The sequence below is a fragment of the Colius striatus genome, chromosome 3 (assembly GCF_028858725.1).
Source record: "Colius striatus isolate bColStr4 chromosome 3, bColStr4.1.hap1, whole genome shotgun sequence".
NCBI lineage: Eukaryota > Metazoa > Chordata > Aves > Coliiformes > Coliidae > Colius > Colius striatus.
Genome location: NC_084761.1, coordinates 88,335,402 through 88,352,311, shown reverse-complemented (window position 1 = coordinate 88,352,311; position 16,910 = coordinate 88,335,402). Strand labels below are relative to the sequence as shown.

At 40.7% G+C, this 16,910-nt stretch overlaps 1 protein-coding gene across 9 annotated transcripts in view; it reads left to right on the top strand.

Moving 5' to 3' along the window:
- ABLIM2 (actin binding LIM protein family member 2) overlaps positions 1–16,910 on the top strand; it is a 153,494-nt gene that overhangs the window by 37,414 nt on the left and 99,170 nt on the right. For all 9 annotated transcript variants that reach the window (XM_061993292.1, XM_061993298.1, XM_061993293.1 and 6 more), the window contains exon 2: positions 5,836–5,979. In XM_061993292.1, the coding sequence (XP_061849276.1) occupies positions 5,836–5,979 (144 nt within the window). The remainder of the gene's footprint in view (positions 1–5,835; positions 5,980–16,910) is intronic.

Genomic DNA, 16,910 nt, shown 5'->3' with positions numbered 1-16,910 from the left:
TGTTTCCAAAACACCCCTATCTCAGCCGAATCTCATCCTCATCCCAGTCTCCACTGCTGTTAAATCCTACTTGGTCTGGCGATGCAGAAGGAGCTGTGCTTATTCAAAGTGCCGGGCAGGGTTGACCCCATATTGGGAATTTTCATGCATCCAGTGTAGCTGTCGTAACATCCATCTCTGTCAGGCTTCATCCTTTACTCCAAATACTTTCAAAATAAAGGTGCTATGTTTATTTATTTATTTTTTTTAAAAATACTGACAAGCAATATATTGTATCCTGTCACCTTTTTTTTTTGCCTTTATAAAAAGCTTAAACAGTTTGTCTCAAATTTTCCCTGAAGAAATGAGCTCGAGAACACCAAAGGTATATAATATCTATGTAAACAGTTGTTCTTTGTCAAGTTGCAAGCACACCAAAGCCATGACTCCACTGTTGCCGTAGAGTATGTAATGCAGCTTTAATGAGTGACACCACTGTACCATCTTCTCCATGATACTTACAGCAAGTACATGTGTCTCAAGCAACTAGTATAGAAGTAAATCTGAGGAATGTATCTTATTTGACTATTTTAAACAAACCATTGCTAATGCAGTAAGTCCTGATTTATCCAGAACTGCAGAACTATGTACTGCATAGTCTGTTAGAGAGATGATGAGTCTTGACATAAGAAATATCACAGAATCACAAAATTGTTTAGGTTGGAAAAGATCTTGAAGATCATCGACTCTCACCTTTAACCTAGCACTGCCACCTCCACCACTAAACCGTGTCCCTGAGCACCACATCAACATGTCTTTTAAACACCTCCAGGGATTAAGACTCTACCAATTCCCTGAGCAGCCTCTTCCAATGTTTGTTAGCCATTTTGGTGAAATTTTTTTTCTAATATAAGAAATACAAGAAGAAACTATTTCACTGTTCAGGTGAGGGAACCCAGGCACAGGCTGCCCAGGGAGGGTGTGGAGTCTCCCTCACAGGTCTTCAAGACCCATCTGAACATGTTCCTATGCAACCTGATCTAGGTGGATCTGCTTCTGTAGGGGAGTTGGACTAGATGATCTCTAAAGGTCCCTTCCAACCCCTACCATTCTATCATTCTGTGATTCTATATCCAATCTAAACCTCCCCTGGTGCAATTTGAGGTAATTTTTTCTATTTCTGTTGTTTGTAACTTGGAAGAAAAGACAAACACCCAACTCACCACAACCTCCTTTCAGATAGTTGTAGGGAGCACTTGACATTTGGCAAGATTTTTGGCAGTGACGTCCCCAGCAAACAAGTCTTGCACACCAACTGTAGATAGTGTTTATTAGTTCATTTCTTGCTAGTTTCTGTTCTTGTCAAAAAGTAAGTGCAGTCGGATCTTCTCAAGGTTTTTGGATTGGTGGAAATGTCTCTGCTAGAGCAGAATGCAGTCTGAGAGAAGGAGAAATTTGGAGAATCAGACATTCATTTGTATGTTCATTTAGAAAGAGTCATTTAAAGTTGAGAAGAAAATTTCTTGTTTCAATTGAATTAAGTTCTACAAATCAGGATATAATATAAGCATTTAATTTTTAATGAGCTCCTTAATTATGATCTGATGAGCAGTCTCAGATCATTACATTCCATCAGTAATGTGCTATTTAACTCATTAAATATGTTGACTGTGTCTTCTGCTTCTTCAAAGACTGGTTTTGATACATAAAGGCATAAAAGTAGAATGCTAAAAATTACCATGTAGACGTATTTTCTTAAATATTATTTGAAATGTAAGTTAAAATGTTAAGTTCACTAATATAGTTAGTTTCTCAAAATTATCAGCACTTGTAATTTCAACAGAAAGCATAGTGTGTTTTAAAATATTGAAATTTAAACTAATAAATCATTAATTGCACCATTTTCTTGTGCTAGATGGAAGAATAAGTATTTAAAACTGTCTTCAGAAGCCGTTTTTAATGAGCCCAAAGGCACTATGTTTCCACCAGGATTTTGTGTGAAATACTGAGTAGCTTAGTTCTGAAATGAGAGAAGCAAAATAATTATTCATCTGTCTACTATGCATATTTTAGATGTGATTTGCATTACTTCAAGATTAATGGAATAATTCCAACAGAAATACTACATATTTTCTTTTTTAATTTATTTTATAGCTGAGTTGTTTTTTTTACATTCTAAACGTTGATCCAGAGACCTGATGAGAAGCAAATGTACGGTCATCCTGGCCTGTAACTCTGGACACTGAGCACCTCACGCATCATGAGAAGCAAAACTTTCTGTTTGCTGCCACTTTGCAAGAATTTGAAGTTTGCAACAATTTTTACAATTCACAAATCCAATTTACAGTTTTTATTTTTCTGGTACTTTGCAGTAAGTGCATCATTGAACTCCCAGGTGCAAGAACACAAAGAAAAATCAAATTTTCTCTGGAAATTGGGGTGTGTTTGATGTGGAGGGCTGCCCTTGGGACTCTTACAGTGCATCTACCCCCCAGCACATCCTTAGTGCTTCAGCAAGGACTCCCTGTCCAGATTACTGCCCTACCCATGGAACACAGCATGGTACAAGATGGTTGCCAGGTACATGCCTCTTCATCAGCCAGCCACTGATGCCTCTGGAGAGATGCTGTTCAGAAAGCCTTAGCCATGGGAAGAGTTGAACGTGAAATTAAGTCAAATGCTTAATTGTTCCAATCAGAATCGTATATTTTCATAGAATGGTAGGGGTTGGAAGGGACTTTTAAAGATCATCTAGTCCAACCCCCCTGCAGAAATGTAACTTTTTAGGGCAAAGTGTTCTGGGTGTGGTCAGCTCTTTTCAAGCCTTCCATGAATTAAATGTTACAAATTTGATGTTTGTTAGCAATTCTGGAGAGAGTAAGTCTCCTTTATCCATAGTTTAGCAGCTACTCTACTAAGTAACTTGGGAAAATACTCTGTTTCAGGCTCTTACAGAGTTGATTCTTTTTCTGGGTGGGTAGTTTGTTTTGGGCAGGTTACAGTAAAGAGAAATTCTCATGTCAAAAGTTAACTATTGCAAAGTTCAGTTTCCTTTGTTTTCTTTTGAGGAGTAAGTCAGACCCTCATATTATTTTGAACACGTGCACTGTTTGCTCTGTGTAAATTTGGGCATCTGTTTTTCTATAAACTTTTAATTCCTTGGGCTGTGTTGTTTTTGTTGGAGATGTATGTAATTATAACCAGGACTCCAGTAAATGCTCCAAAGTTCACATTGCCTTGAGCTGGACTTTTTGACAAATCCCAGAATGCATAACTTCAGCAGATAAGACATAATGCTAATGGGTGTTCAGTAATGCTATGGGAAACTCAATCCCATGAGTCTCCATTGGTGGAGGGGGGAAAAAAAAAAATCCCACCTTTACTTATAGGAGTAGAAATTGACAGTTTGGACAAAACTTACAGAAACTCCCCTGGAAGACTGAGAGAGAGGCTCAACATCTTGTTGGAATAATAACTCCTTAAAGTCATGGATGTGGAAAGGCCTTTTAGGTATCACTAGAATCATAAATCATAGAATGGTAGGGTTGGAAGGGACCTTTAGAGTCCAACCCCGTGCAGAAGCAGGTCAACCTAGATCAGCTTGCATAAGAACGTGTCCAGGCAGGTCTTGAAGACCTCCAAGGAAGGAGACTCCACAACCCCCCTGGGCAGCCTGTGCCAGGGCTCCCTCACCTCAACAGTAAAATGTTTTTTTGTTATGTTTAAATGGAACATTTTGTGTTTCAACTTCACCCCATTACCCCTTGTCTTCTTGCTAGATACAAGAGAAAAAAAGGGCATCCCAACCTCTTGACATCCACCATTTAGGTGCTTGTAAATATTAATGAGACCCCCCTCTCGGTCTCCTCCAGACTAAACAGCCCCAGTTCCCGCTGCCTTTCCTCATATGAAATATGTTCCAATCCCCTGATCATTTTGGTGGCCCTGTGCTGGACTCTCTCCAGCACTTCCCTGTCCCTCTTGAGCTGAGGAGCCCAGAACTGGACACAGGACTCCAGATGAGGCCTCACCAGGGCAGAGTAGAGGGAGAAAAGAACCTCCCTTGACCTACTGGCCACACTCTTCTTGCATCCCAGGATGTCATTGGCCTTTTTGACTATGAAAGCACACTGCTGGCTCATGGTTATTTTATTAGTAATCAGGACTCCCAGGTCTCTCTCTGCAGAGTTGCTTTCCAGCAGGTCAATTCCCAGCCTGTACTGGTGCATGGGGTTGTTCCCAGATGCAGGACTCTGCACTTGTCCTTGTTGAACCTCATGAGATTCCTCTCTGCTCAACTCTCAAGCCAATTGAGATCCCGCTGATCACTTCAAGGTACCAGTTGCAGGGATGGGGTGAGAATAGAGGAGGAGGAGCAGTAAGGTCAGGTGTTGGGGAACAAGAGCTGGATGATGCTCACTTGCTGATTTTGGTATTGTCTGTATGTGTTCAGAGTGGCAGTACTGTCACTGCCTCTACCTATATCAGCCCTACCTATGCTGAAGTTGTAAACGTTACTGTTGTATTATTGTCAATTATATGGGATCTTTTACTTCTTTTCTTTCTTTTTTTTTTTTCTTTTAGAAGCCTTTTTTTTTTTTAAATAGCAACTCTGATATTACAATAAGAATATAAACTAAAGATCTTGGCCAATCTGAGTTTAACCCAGCCTCTTACAAATGTATTAATTGTTTTGCAGCTGTCTCATACAAAAAGTTAGTTTCTAAATTTTTTTTTTTTTTTTGCTGTTGAGGAAAGACAAGGGTTACACAGCAGTGACATTATACCTCAACTAAACCCTGAAAGGAAATACATCTGATTCCCTTTCATACTTAGTGTATTGGCCTTTGAGAGGTTAACCAGTGGCTAAGTTTATTTTGAAGCTAGCTGATTGAATCATGTTGAAGTAACCAAGCCAACCTTAGAATAAGTGTGCTGCATTACAGAAGAAGAATGCAGTTAAATATTTCATTTACTTAAAATACTTGATACGTTTTCCTACTATTAGTTCTTCACATAAGAACAAAGCCAAATCTGTTGAGTTATAGAAAAGCCCCTTCATAACTAACTGCCTTGATGTTTGCTCTCTAGACTCCTAAGTACACTGTGATTAAAAATTGATTCAAGTACTGCAGCAGAACTGCAAGAATAAGGTCATATCTCGCCTTTTCCACATAACACATTGGGATGCTAGTTTATATTGTTATTATCAACTGTTATTATCATATGCAATTTCTAATTTACATCACAAGATGGCAGCAAATTTTTAATTCACTTAATATTTTACTAACCTAGATAATCTCTCAAAATCTTGATTTGCTGACAAAATGACAGCAACCTTTGTTTAATGGTCAGATGTACACAGTATTTACAGAGATGTCAATGTTTAAGAAGTATGAACTCAAAGCATCTACAGAAGTGTATTTCTATCTTAAAATCAGTTAAAAAGACAATTATCTTGAACTTTAAAGATCACTGTTTTGCAATGTAATACTTAGTAAATCCCATGAAAGGTATTTTGAATGAAAACAATAGGTTTTATCTATAGTCCTCGACTTTTTGAAGAGAAAATGCCACATGAACTTCAGGTGTAAGCTTTCAAGACATGAGGATCCTTTCCTCTATAACCAATTCTGATTTATGTTTGAAATGTTTGCAGGCGTGAGTTTTGAACAAGAAGCTTGGCTTAGCTCCTTTAACAGATCTTTTCTCCTATGCTAGCCAACACCAGAGGTTAAAACTATTTATCTGCTTGACTTGTTTTGTCCCAAGTTTTAATGGTCATTATTTGTAGGTTCTTACAGAAGATGCATCTGGTGGCCTTTAAAATGCTCTGCCTTTTGTTTTCCCTTGCAGTTTCACAACCACAGGCTGTACATAGCCAACTGGAGAAGCCATCAAGTACTGCAATTCTCTGCAATAACTGTGGAAAACCATGCAAAGGAGAAGTTTTGAGAGTTCAGAAAAAATATTTCCATATTAAATGCTTTGTTTGCAAAGGTGAGTGCTTATGACTGCTGTTTCTGTGGGTTGGGCATTAGTACTGAGTATGTGACTTAATGGTACTGGAAACTTTACACACGTATTTTACAGTCCAATCTGTGCCTGTAAGGACTTACTATAAACTCTTACTGTAAGACTGTAAACATCCTAAATCCTAAAAATGGAGTGTGTTTTGAATGTATATAAACCCATAGAGTTTACTGCAGATTTGGGACCTGAAGAACAAGTTGAGAGAACTGGTGGTGAAACATCGTGTGGAGTTAGGAGAGAATGAACATACACAAATAGACTTCCAAATGCATGCCCTGAGGTGGGCCATGGCCACATCTGTTCAGACTCCCTTGTATTGGACTATGATGTTTGAATCCCAGTGTGATCCTCTCTGCATTGCTGATTTTTGGTAGTTACTACTTGGTTTAATAGAATCATAGAGTGGTAGGGGACTTCTCAAGCAGGCTGACCTCCATCAGGTCACTGAGGAACATGTCCAGGCGAGTTTTGAAAACCTCCAGAGAAGGACACTCCACACCCTCCCTGGACAGCCTGTGCCAGGGCTCCCTCACTCTTACACTAAAGAAGTTTTTCCTTAAGTGGAACTTTTTGTGTTCTGGCTTTTGTCCATTACCCCTTGGCCTATCATTGGGCACTACAGAAAATAATGTTGCCCCATCCACTTCAGGTATACCATTTGTATGCTTGTAAGTATTAATGAGATCCTCCCTCAGTCTTCTCCAGGCTGAACAATCCAAGTTCCCGCAGCCTCTCCTCACAAGAAAGATGCTCCAGTCTCCTGATCATGTTGGTAGCCGTGCACCGGCCTCTGTGCTGGTGAGAAGTGCTCTGACCCTCTTGAGCTCAGGAGCCCAAAACTGGACACAGGACTCCAGACGAGGCCTCATCAGGGCAGAATAGAGAAGGAGAAGAACTTTCCTCGACCTGCTGGCCACACTCGACGCATCCCAGGATGCTGTTGGCCTTCTTGGCCATGAAGGCACATTGCTGGCTCATGTTTATTGTCAACCAGGACTCAGAGGTCTCTCTCTGCAGAGCTACTCTCTAGCAGGTCACCCTCAGCCTGTACTGGTACATGGAGTTGTTCCTCCTGAGGTGCAGGACTCTGTACTTGTTCTTGTTGAACCTCGTGAGGTTCCTCTTTGCCCAACTGTCAAGCCAGTCATGGTCCTGCTGAATAGCAGCACAGCCTTCTGGGGAATCAGCCAGTCCTCCCAGTTTGGTGTCATCAGCCAACTTGCTGAGGGTACACTCTGTCCCCTCATCCAGGTCGTTGATGAAGATGTTGAACAAGACTGGCCCCAGAACTGATCCCTGTGGAACTCCACTGGCCACAGGCCTCCAACTCGACTCTGTGCCATGGATCACCACCCCCTGGGCTCTGTCATTCAACCAGCTCTCCATCCACCTCACTGTCCACTCATCCAAGCCACACTGCCTGAGCTTTCTGATGAGGATGTTATGGGAGACAGTGTCAAAAGCCTTGTTGAAGTGAAGGTAGATGACATCCGCTGCTCTCCCCTCATCTAGCCAGCTGGTTATGCACTCATAGAAGGCTGTCAGGTTGGTCAAGCAGGATTCACCCTTGATGATCCCACGTTTAGTCCCCCTGATAACCGTCTGTTCCTTCATGTGTTTTGAGATGACATCCAGGATGAGTTGTTCCAGGGATGGAGGTGGGGCTGACTGGTCTGTAGTTTCCTGGGCCCTCACTGCCAGAGCTTTCTGATGAGATTGTAATGAGTTCCTCCAGGTTGTTGCCTGATGATCTAATATTGACATATAGTCAATCGCAGAAGGATTGGAAATGGAATTAACCAATACTTGATGGCTTGAAAAAATATCTGGAAGTTCCAAAGGTCTAATTTGTTTTGAATATACAAATGAGTGATTGTTAACTGATGTTTACTGGGCAGCCTGCTTATTTCATTATTAAGGAGTGCTTAATATGACATTTATTAATCCTTGTAGCACAGTCTAGAGACATGAGCACGGCTCTGGTCTCAGCTGAGTTAATGTGACTATTTCCATTTCTGTTTAGAGGAAACTATCAGAAAGAAAATTGTCATTATCTATCAGTTACACTATACTTTTAAAAATCCCATGGGATTAATTATATAGTATTCAATACTTGAGTCAGTCTTTAATGAGTTAGGATTAAATGTTCAGCTCAGTAATGGTGTTCTTTGCAAGATCATACAGCAAGAATAATAAGCATAGTGCACTGTCCTAAACAGCAAAAAATATTTTGGTCACCTATTTAGAACAAGAATGTTATTTAAAGCAGGACACAACCCACAAATATATATTTCAAACTCTTTTAAAGTCACCTGTTCTAATGGCAAATTTTATTATCAAATTAGCTTTTCAGATCTAACTCAGGAAGAGAGCAGCTAATTTGTTACTCAGGAGTCTTGTCTCCTGCATGAAGTCTCAGTAACATACTGGTGTGTGCTGCATATGATTATCTAGGTGAAATCCAAGCCCCCTTTTATACAGAATTGCTGTGAGAAAACAAGACACAATTATATATCCACATTTTCATTTCAAAGAGCGTCTCCTTTTAGAGGTTTCCAGGTCACTCACAAATGCAGCAAGGAGATTCTGAAACTATTCAGTGATCCCAGATTTAGGCAGTGGGGAGGCTTTTTTTCTCACTCAACTGCAGAAGATGCTGATGAATGTACTGTAGAAGCTGTGTTGCTCCTACTTGTCTGTAAGAGATAAGGAGTTTGTTTGCTTCAGGCAGATCTTGAATAAAATGAGGAAAAAAAATCATTCTATTCTCGGAAGAAGCAGAGTAGCATCTGTCAGCCACCCATCAGACTCTCAGCTGGCACAAGAACTAGTGTGATAGTGTCAGAGATGTGTGGTTAAACTGCTTCTTGGTGTCAGGGCTCTTGGAACACTCCTTACTAATTCCCTCTTACTAATCATTTTGCTAAGTGCTAAGTTTGCACACATGGTTGTTGGTTTTTTTTCAGATCATTGTTTAAATACCACGATTTCTCTTGTCACTTTTCAAGAGTTTCCATCTATTTGCTGACATCCTTCTGGTATCTGTTTTTGTTTTGCTTCTGGGTTTTACTTGTTATTTAAGAAGCATAAGTTGCTTTCTAGCGTGAATTTACCGTGTTGTTATGTGAGAAGAGCTTATGAGCGGAAGAGAGCACTGAACACACATTTCATTAGCTAACATGAAAAGGAATAAACAACAGGTTAGACAATTGTGATTTGGAGTTTTTAATTATGTACTCAAGTCAATGTATGAAAAAGTATAGTTAATGTGTTAGGATTTAGCAAAAAAAGGTACTCAGTTCCTCAGTTCTCATGTTCAGTTGACCACTTACCTCCTTTTAGCCTTAGAGGAGAGGTTTGTGCCATGGTCCCTTTTGTGAACTTTTTCTTGTCATGCTGCTGGACTGTTGTGGATGGGCAGGGGAATGATCCTGGGAATATATTTACCTTACAGTTGACTCCTCCCTGCAGCACATTTATTTTGGAGGTACTCGGTGATGCAGTTTACCCGCTCTCACCTCATCCTCCAAAGATAGCACTTTGAAAGAGGCTACGTGTCCAGTATCCAGGGCAGCTGCAGGATAGTCCCAGGACAGATAATCCCATCTGTGGGCTGGCTGCATTGCCCTGCTAAGCTGCCTGCAGGCTTACATCAACTGCCTCTGTATTAAATCATCTCATAGTCTTCATCAGAAAACCTTAGTTATTTGCAAAACTGCCAAAAAGTATGTTCCTTCTCACAGTATTTTATGGATGTACAGTTGTTGTGGTTTAGACTCATCCAGGGACAAAAGACCACCATTAGACTTAAGTACCACAGACCATGGAACTACCAAAAGGACAGGGATGACTTAATTGCAGCTTATGGTCTGGGACAAAACAGACAAGACTACTTAGCTTGGGGAAGAAAATGAAACTTTGTTTAATCTGCCTCCAACTAAAACAGAACAAACAGAAATATCCAATGGAAAAAATAATACAGAGCAGGGCGAATGATGAAAGTGCAACCACTTTGAGATCTTTAAGATCACATTTCCCCACTCCTTCTCTCTTCCTGGGCTGAGAGCCCTGAGCACAGTGTCATTACTTCCTCCCCCCATAAGCAGTGCTGGGGGCAGGGAGTGGGAGTGTAGTCAGTCCTGCACAGGCCGCTCCCACGGGATGCTACAACCCCAGTTCATCTCTGTGCTGGGATCTAAACTGCTTGCTCCCTTGGGCCTGGAGCCTTCAACTCTCAACCCCTCTGGCACAGGGTCTCTGCTTCTCGTCACAGACTGTAAGGATGTCTCTGATCCAGCATCGTTCTTTCTGTCTTTTCCTGAGTGGGAGTCTGTATGATTGCCTCCATCTTGCCCTTCCCTTCCATCTCCCTCATGCACTTCAAATTCCCGTCCTTAAATAGTGATGGCAGAGGCACCAGATTGGCCCAAGCCTGAGTCTGAACCCACGAACCAGGGGAAAGTCCGAGGACTCTTTACTAGGCCTGCACTGCAGCCCCATCCCTCTTATCAAGCAAAAACAGGTTCTCACAAAACTATGACAACAATGATGGAGACCACAAACTGACAAAGACTCATGTTTTGAGAGGGCATCTGGAGATATCTAAGGTCCATTTGAAGGACATGACCAGTGACAGGTGGTATTACTCTGGAAGAAGTCACACCTTTTTTGCATACGTGAAAAATGTGAAACCATTGCTTTGATATTGTTGGATAAATTGTGAGGTTTCAGGAAGGCAGAGATATTTGTTTGTTTGGTTTTTTTTTAGGGTAGAAAGGTAGTTTTCTATATTGCCATACTTTTATCTGATTATTACTATGAGGAGTATGAGATTCTGAATGGTAGCAACAAGTATATGGGTGCTTTTTATATTTAGATAAATTTATATAACCCATGAGAGTTTAAGTCAGTCCTATCCAGTTCTTCTTAAACCTCCTAAATAATGATTGTAAGCAATGCTAAGAAAAGTTTTTTAAATGCAATGTTTCTTACTATTCAAGATTGAAATACACATCCCTATACGTGCTAGTTTTGCTCATGATCAAAGTTTAATAGGACACCTATGGAGGTAAATAAGCATTATAAATAAGATTTATACTCACGTCTGTATATATTATTTCATGTTAAGACTGTAGGGAACAGGCTATCTAGCCTCAGTTCAAAATTTTTTGAAACTTTCCTTTAAAATGTCTCCCATTTTAATGAGGTTTAATAAAAATGCAGTTATAATGGAAGTAAATGCCTTTCAAATACTAAGGCAAAAATTTTATTCATTAAACTTTAAGAGCTTTGGTTCCTGTGTTTGCAAATTCTCTTATTTCTGACTGTGTTAATAAAAGCAGCAAGGAAAATGATAAAATATTGATGACTCAGACTATCAAATTAAAACAAGTTATGTTGTGTAGTTCATTCCAAGGGTGTCTATCAGGTCAGGGCTGCTTCCTGTACAGGGTATGGTATTAGAAAGCTGGTTGATCTTCAACCACCACTTCCTCCAAGCCCAAGATCAGTGTGTCCCCACAAGTAGAAAATCATGAAAAGGAAGCAAGAGGCCTACATGGATGAAAAATAACTTCTGGATCTACTCAAGGAGAAGAAATCTATATCAGGTGGAAGAAGGGCCTGGTTGCTTGGGAAGAGTATAGGAACATTGCTAGAGTATGCAGAGACAAAACCAGGAAGGGTAAAACACTTTTGGAATTAAACCTGGCAAAGGAAGTAAAGGGAAACAAGAAGAGCTTTTTCAAATACATCATCAGTCAAAGGAAGATTAGGGAGAATTTGAACCTGCTGATGAACAAAGAGTGTCCTGGTGACAGAGGATGCAGAGAAAGCTGAACTACTGCATGCCTTATTTTCCTCAGTCTTCATTGCCAAGACCAGCCATCATGAAGCCCAGTCCCTGGGGGATAGAAGGATAGTCTGGAGAATGGAAAACTTTCCCTTGGCAAACAAGGATGAGGTTAGAGACCTGATGTGCAAGCTGAACACCCGTAAATCTATGGGACTTGGTGGGATGCACCCATGAGTGCTGAGGGAGCTGGCTGATGTTATTGCTAAGCAACTCTCAATCTTATTTGATCCATCATAGAGGACTGGAGAAAGGCCAATGCCACTCCAGTCTTCTAAAAAGGCAAGAAGGAGGGCCCAGGAAACTACAGGCTAGTCAGCCTCACATCCATCTCTGGAAAGGTGATGGAAAAACTCATCCGGGATGCCATCTCAAAACACATGAAGAAACGATTGGTTATCGGGCGACTAAACATGGAATCATCAAGAGAGAATCCTGCTTGTCCAACCTGATAGCCTTCTATGAGTGCATAACCTGCTGGCTAGATGAGGGGAGAACAGTGGATGTCATTTACCTTGACTTCAGCAAGGCTTTTGACACTGTCTCCCACAACATCCTCATCAGAAAGCTCAGGCAGTGTGGCTTGGATGAGTGGACAGTGAGGTGGATGGAGAGCTGGCTGAATGACAGAGCCCAGAGGGTGGTGATCAATGGCACAGATTCGAGTTGGAGGCCTGTGGACAGTGGAGTTCCACAGGGATCCATTCTGGGGACAGTCTTCGACATCTTCATCAACCATTTGGATGAGGGGACAGAGTGTACCCTCAGCAAGTTGGCTGATGACACCAAACTGGGAGCACTGGCTGATGTCTACTGTTCATGTATGCTCAGATACAACTGAGTACATATGACCTAAATCCTAAATGGCTGGGGGTCGAACTGCTGGAGAGCAGCTCTGCAGAGACACACCTGGGTGTCCTGATTGATAATAAACTAAACATGAGCCAGCAATGTGCCCTCGTGGCCAAGAAGGCCAATGGCATCCTGGGATGCATCAAGAAGAGTGTGGCCAGCAGGTCAAGGGAGCATCTTCTCCCCCTCTACTCTGCCCTGGTGAGGCCTCATCTGGAGTCCTGTGTCCAGCTCTGGGCTCCTCAAGAGGGACAGGGAGGTGCTGGAGAGAGTCCAGCACAGGGCCACCAAGATGATCAGGGGTACAGAACATCTTTCATATGAGGAAAGGCTGCAGGAACTGGGGCTGTTTAGTCTGGAGAAGAGGAGACTGAAGGGAGATCTGATTAACATTTATAAAAATCTAAAGGGTGGGTGTCAAGAGGTTGGGACATCCCTCTTTCCTATTGTAGCTAGCAATAGGACAAGGGGTAATGGGATGAAGCTGGAACACAAAAAGTTCCACTTAAACATAAGAAAAAACTATTTAACTGTTCAGGTGAGGGAGCCCTGGCACAGGCTGCCCAGAGGGGCTGTGGAGTCTCCTTCCTTGGAGGTCTTCAAGACCTGCCTGGACATGTTCCTATGCGACCTGATATAGGTGACCCTGCTTCTGCAGGGGGGCTGGACTAGATGATCTCTAAAGGTCCCTTCCAACCCCTACCATTCTATGATTCTATGATTTTCCTTATGAGAAAAGGCTGCAGGAACTGGGACTTTTCAGTCTGGAGGAGACTGGGTGGGACCTCATTAATACTTATGTTTGAAATGTGTACATCAAGAGAATGGGGCAACACTATTTTCTGTAGTACACAGTGATAGGACTAAGGGTAACAGACAAAAGCCAGAACACAAAAAGTTCTTCTTGAACTTAAGGAAAAACGTCTTTAGTGTAAGGATGAGGGAGCCCTAGCACAGACTGCCTAGGGAGACTCCTTCTCTGGAGGTTTCCAAAACCCACCTGGATGCGTTCCTGTGTGACCTGGTCTGGGTGAACCTGCTTGAGCAGGACGGTTGGACTGGATGGTCCCTTCTAACCCCTACCATTCTGTGATTCTATGAAATACTCACTTGGAGTAATTACACAGCATAATCTAGTGAATCAGTAGAGACACAGACTAACGTAGAATTGTAGATAAGAGAGATGTAGGTGCTACGATTATGTTATCCTGAGTAGCCTCTTTGATCTCTCACAAAGAGGGAAATGATCTTGTTTCAAGACTGTTTGTGAAGTGTTTCTTTTTCTGTAATGTGATGGCATTCTGGCATTTCCTATGTATTAGGAAATACTGGAAGCATGAATGAAAGTGCAGTTATTCTTTATTGTCTGGATAATTTAATTACTATAACTTCATATAAAATCAGAAAGTACATTTTTCAGTATTTTATGTAGTCACTCTACCAGACAAAATAATGGAGAAGCCATAGTGCATTTGCCAATCTATTTACAGCCTCCACCCTAGTTAAATGGGAAAATTCATGCAGTCCTGCAGAAAGCTGTTCTTTGCACAAGACTGCTAATATGTGAGAAGAAGCATAGCTCATATCTTTATCTTTCACTGGTTTGGTTGTGTCAAAATGAAGTAAACCTGAAGTCCGAGCCACAGATATAAAAACTTGACCATTGTGCTGCTTCTCTATGTGTGTATCTGTCTTATTTTATCCCTAGTCAATATTCCCTGGTTGCTGTCTTGCTGTGGATGCAGCAGAACATGCAGACTTCCATGCCAACATGGCTAGCAGTTTAAAGGATACTTTTTCCCTCATGAATTTACATTTGTTTAATCAACTTGTTAAAATATACAGCTTCAATGTAGAGTTGGATCTGTGTTTCTGTGGGTCCTTGTTTCCGATTGTTGTGGTGTTACAGTTTGCTAGTAATTGTGAAAAAGTCCTGGGCTGGATATATGACTTCTCTACTATTTTTGTTCAGTAGAATATACAACAACCCGGAGTTATGTATATCAGACATCTGGCATTTATCGTGAAGCTGTACTAATGGCAAGGGCTATGACAGAATATTTGCTGAAAAGGTTAAAAAAATCAAGTAAGTTGGTAATAGGAGTGATATGTTTGTTAGATCAAATGCATCTGCTAGGATATAAATATGTTAGAAGCTACACTGAGTGCGCTGAGGGATTGGTGTTTGAACATTGCTCCAGGGTTTCACATTTCGGGATGGCAGTCATTTACGGGAAGCTCACTAGTAAGATTTCTGAGTCCCGAAGCAGAAGCAGTTGATGGCATGTGTGGCATCTTAGGCACTGGGGATGGGCATAAGGGCTCTTGTTCATCAGACACTCTCAGCAACGTGCCCACCGCTTCCCGAGTCGTTTAACAGTTTGCAATCCCAGATCGTATTAACTCAGTGTAATAGGAGAAACTACGCTTCCGACGCACAGAGGCTGGCATGACAGAATGGTACATTTGGGGCTGACTTAGCAATTCCACTTTAGCTTAATATTTATTTCACTTAAATAATGATTATGATGAGGATAATCATAGTCACTTTTGCCTATGCAAAATAATTATATGCAGTAGCCTACGTTGTGGTTTTGAGACAAACTTTAAAAATAATCACTAACATTCTAAAAGCAGCTCTATTAGGAAACCATATTTAAAAAGATTGCTCAGTTAGTGAACTCTCCCAATCACAAAATAATTGCTGATTTTTCTTTTGCTTTAATCACATTCATTTTGCAACCTTTCTTTATATTCATAAAGAACTTTCTGCAGCCACTCATGTCTTGGCCGTATACCAACCACATCAGCACTTTGGTGAAAGCTGTGTTTCGTGGCATGTATTTCATCTGGAGTCTGATGACTTTTTTAAGAATATCTTTCCTGAATTTACATAATGTCAGTAAAATATGGTGAAAAGGACAGAGAAGAAATAACAGTTAAAAGTACTGGTAAAAGAATATCTTCTCAACATTGCACTAAATGTTAACTAACTCCACAGGAAGCCAAGCTTCTGTTATTTCTGGTTCCCAACTTGATTTATTTCACTTAAAGACACAGAGTCTCTGAGGTTTAGATTTTTGGGGCATAGTAAAGCTATACATGATTATTCTTGTCTTTATATTCAGGATATTACATAATGCCTCTACTTTATTTCTTACTAGTTATATTTTACTTTTGTCTTTTCATCACCTTGTTTTTCTCCTTATTTACATCCTTCTAGACCAAAGGCTGAGAAATTATACTAGAAATTTAAGTACTCTTTAAAAACATGGATAGGATTTTCAAAGAAGTAGTTGCTGAAATTTCCAAGAAGTGATCCAAACTGCAGATACAGCCCTGCACAGAAGATGTTTACATTGCAGGGGACTGATTCCTAACTAGGAAGAGAGAAGTACCTGGGAGAGGTGATTAACCATGCTGGGAACACTGAGGTAGATTTAAGCAAAGACACCAGAGAAATGGATAGTAGTAAAACTCATTCTGTTTGAAATCAAAGTAGAACCAGGAAAAAACTGAATGTGTTTAAAAATTAGTGCCTTGCATGCAGTAAAGATACTATCCGGATAAAGAAGTTTTGAACCTACCTAATTTCAGACCACGTTAGATAACACCACACCTGTGAAAAGCCTGTAATTCTTTTGAATTATTCAAGTTTTTTTATTAGGATAAAGTTTTCCTCTATGCAGAAATGTGAGTGCAAGAATGCCTTTATGCAGGGGGACCTCTATCTTTATCGTGCTCTTTCCAATGACAGTATGTCAGGGATATAGCCAGCATGCTGGAGTACTTACTGGACATTTCAAAGCAGTAAGGTCATGTGAAGCCTGCATGGACACCCACAAAGAGTTGTGACATAAAATTCATCACTGCCACAGTGGTGTTATCCAACCTCTTGCTTTCTGCAACTCATTAACATGACACCATCTACCATACCTGTGCATAGTCAGAGCAAGCCCCTAATTTGCAAGCCTGTAACTGGCACCCAAGGCATCATTATGAAAAAAATCAGGAAATATTTAATGTTATTTTACATGTTTTGTCAAAAGAAAAAAGGCAGCAAAATTTTAATTAGTCTGGCAAATGACATCAAAGTTTTATCATATAGACTTAAGATGCTACTAGGTTGAAAATGGGTTAAAGAACATTATTTCTCTTTAGCATGCTTGCAAATTTTAAATAACCATATTGAATC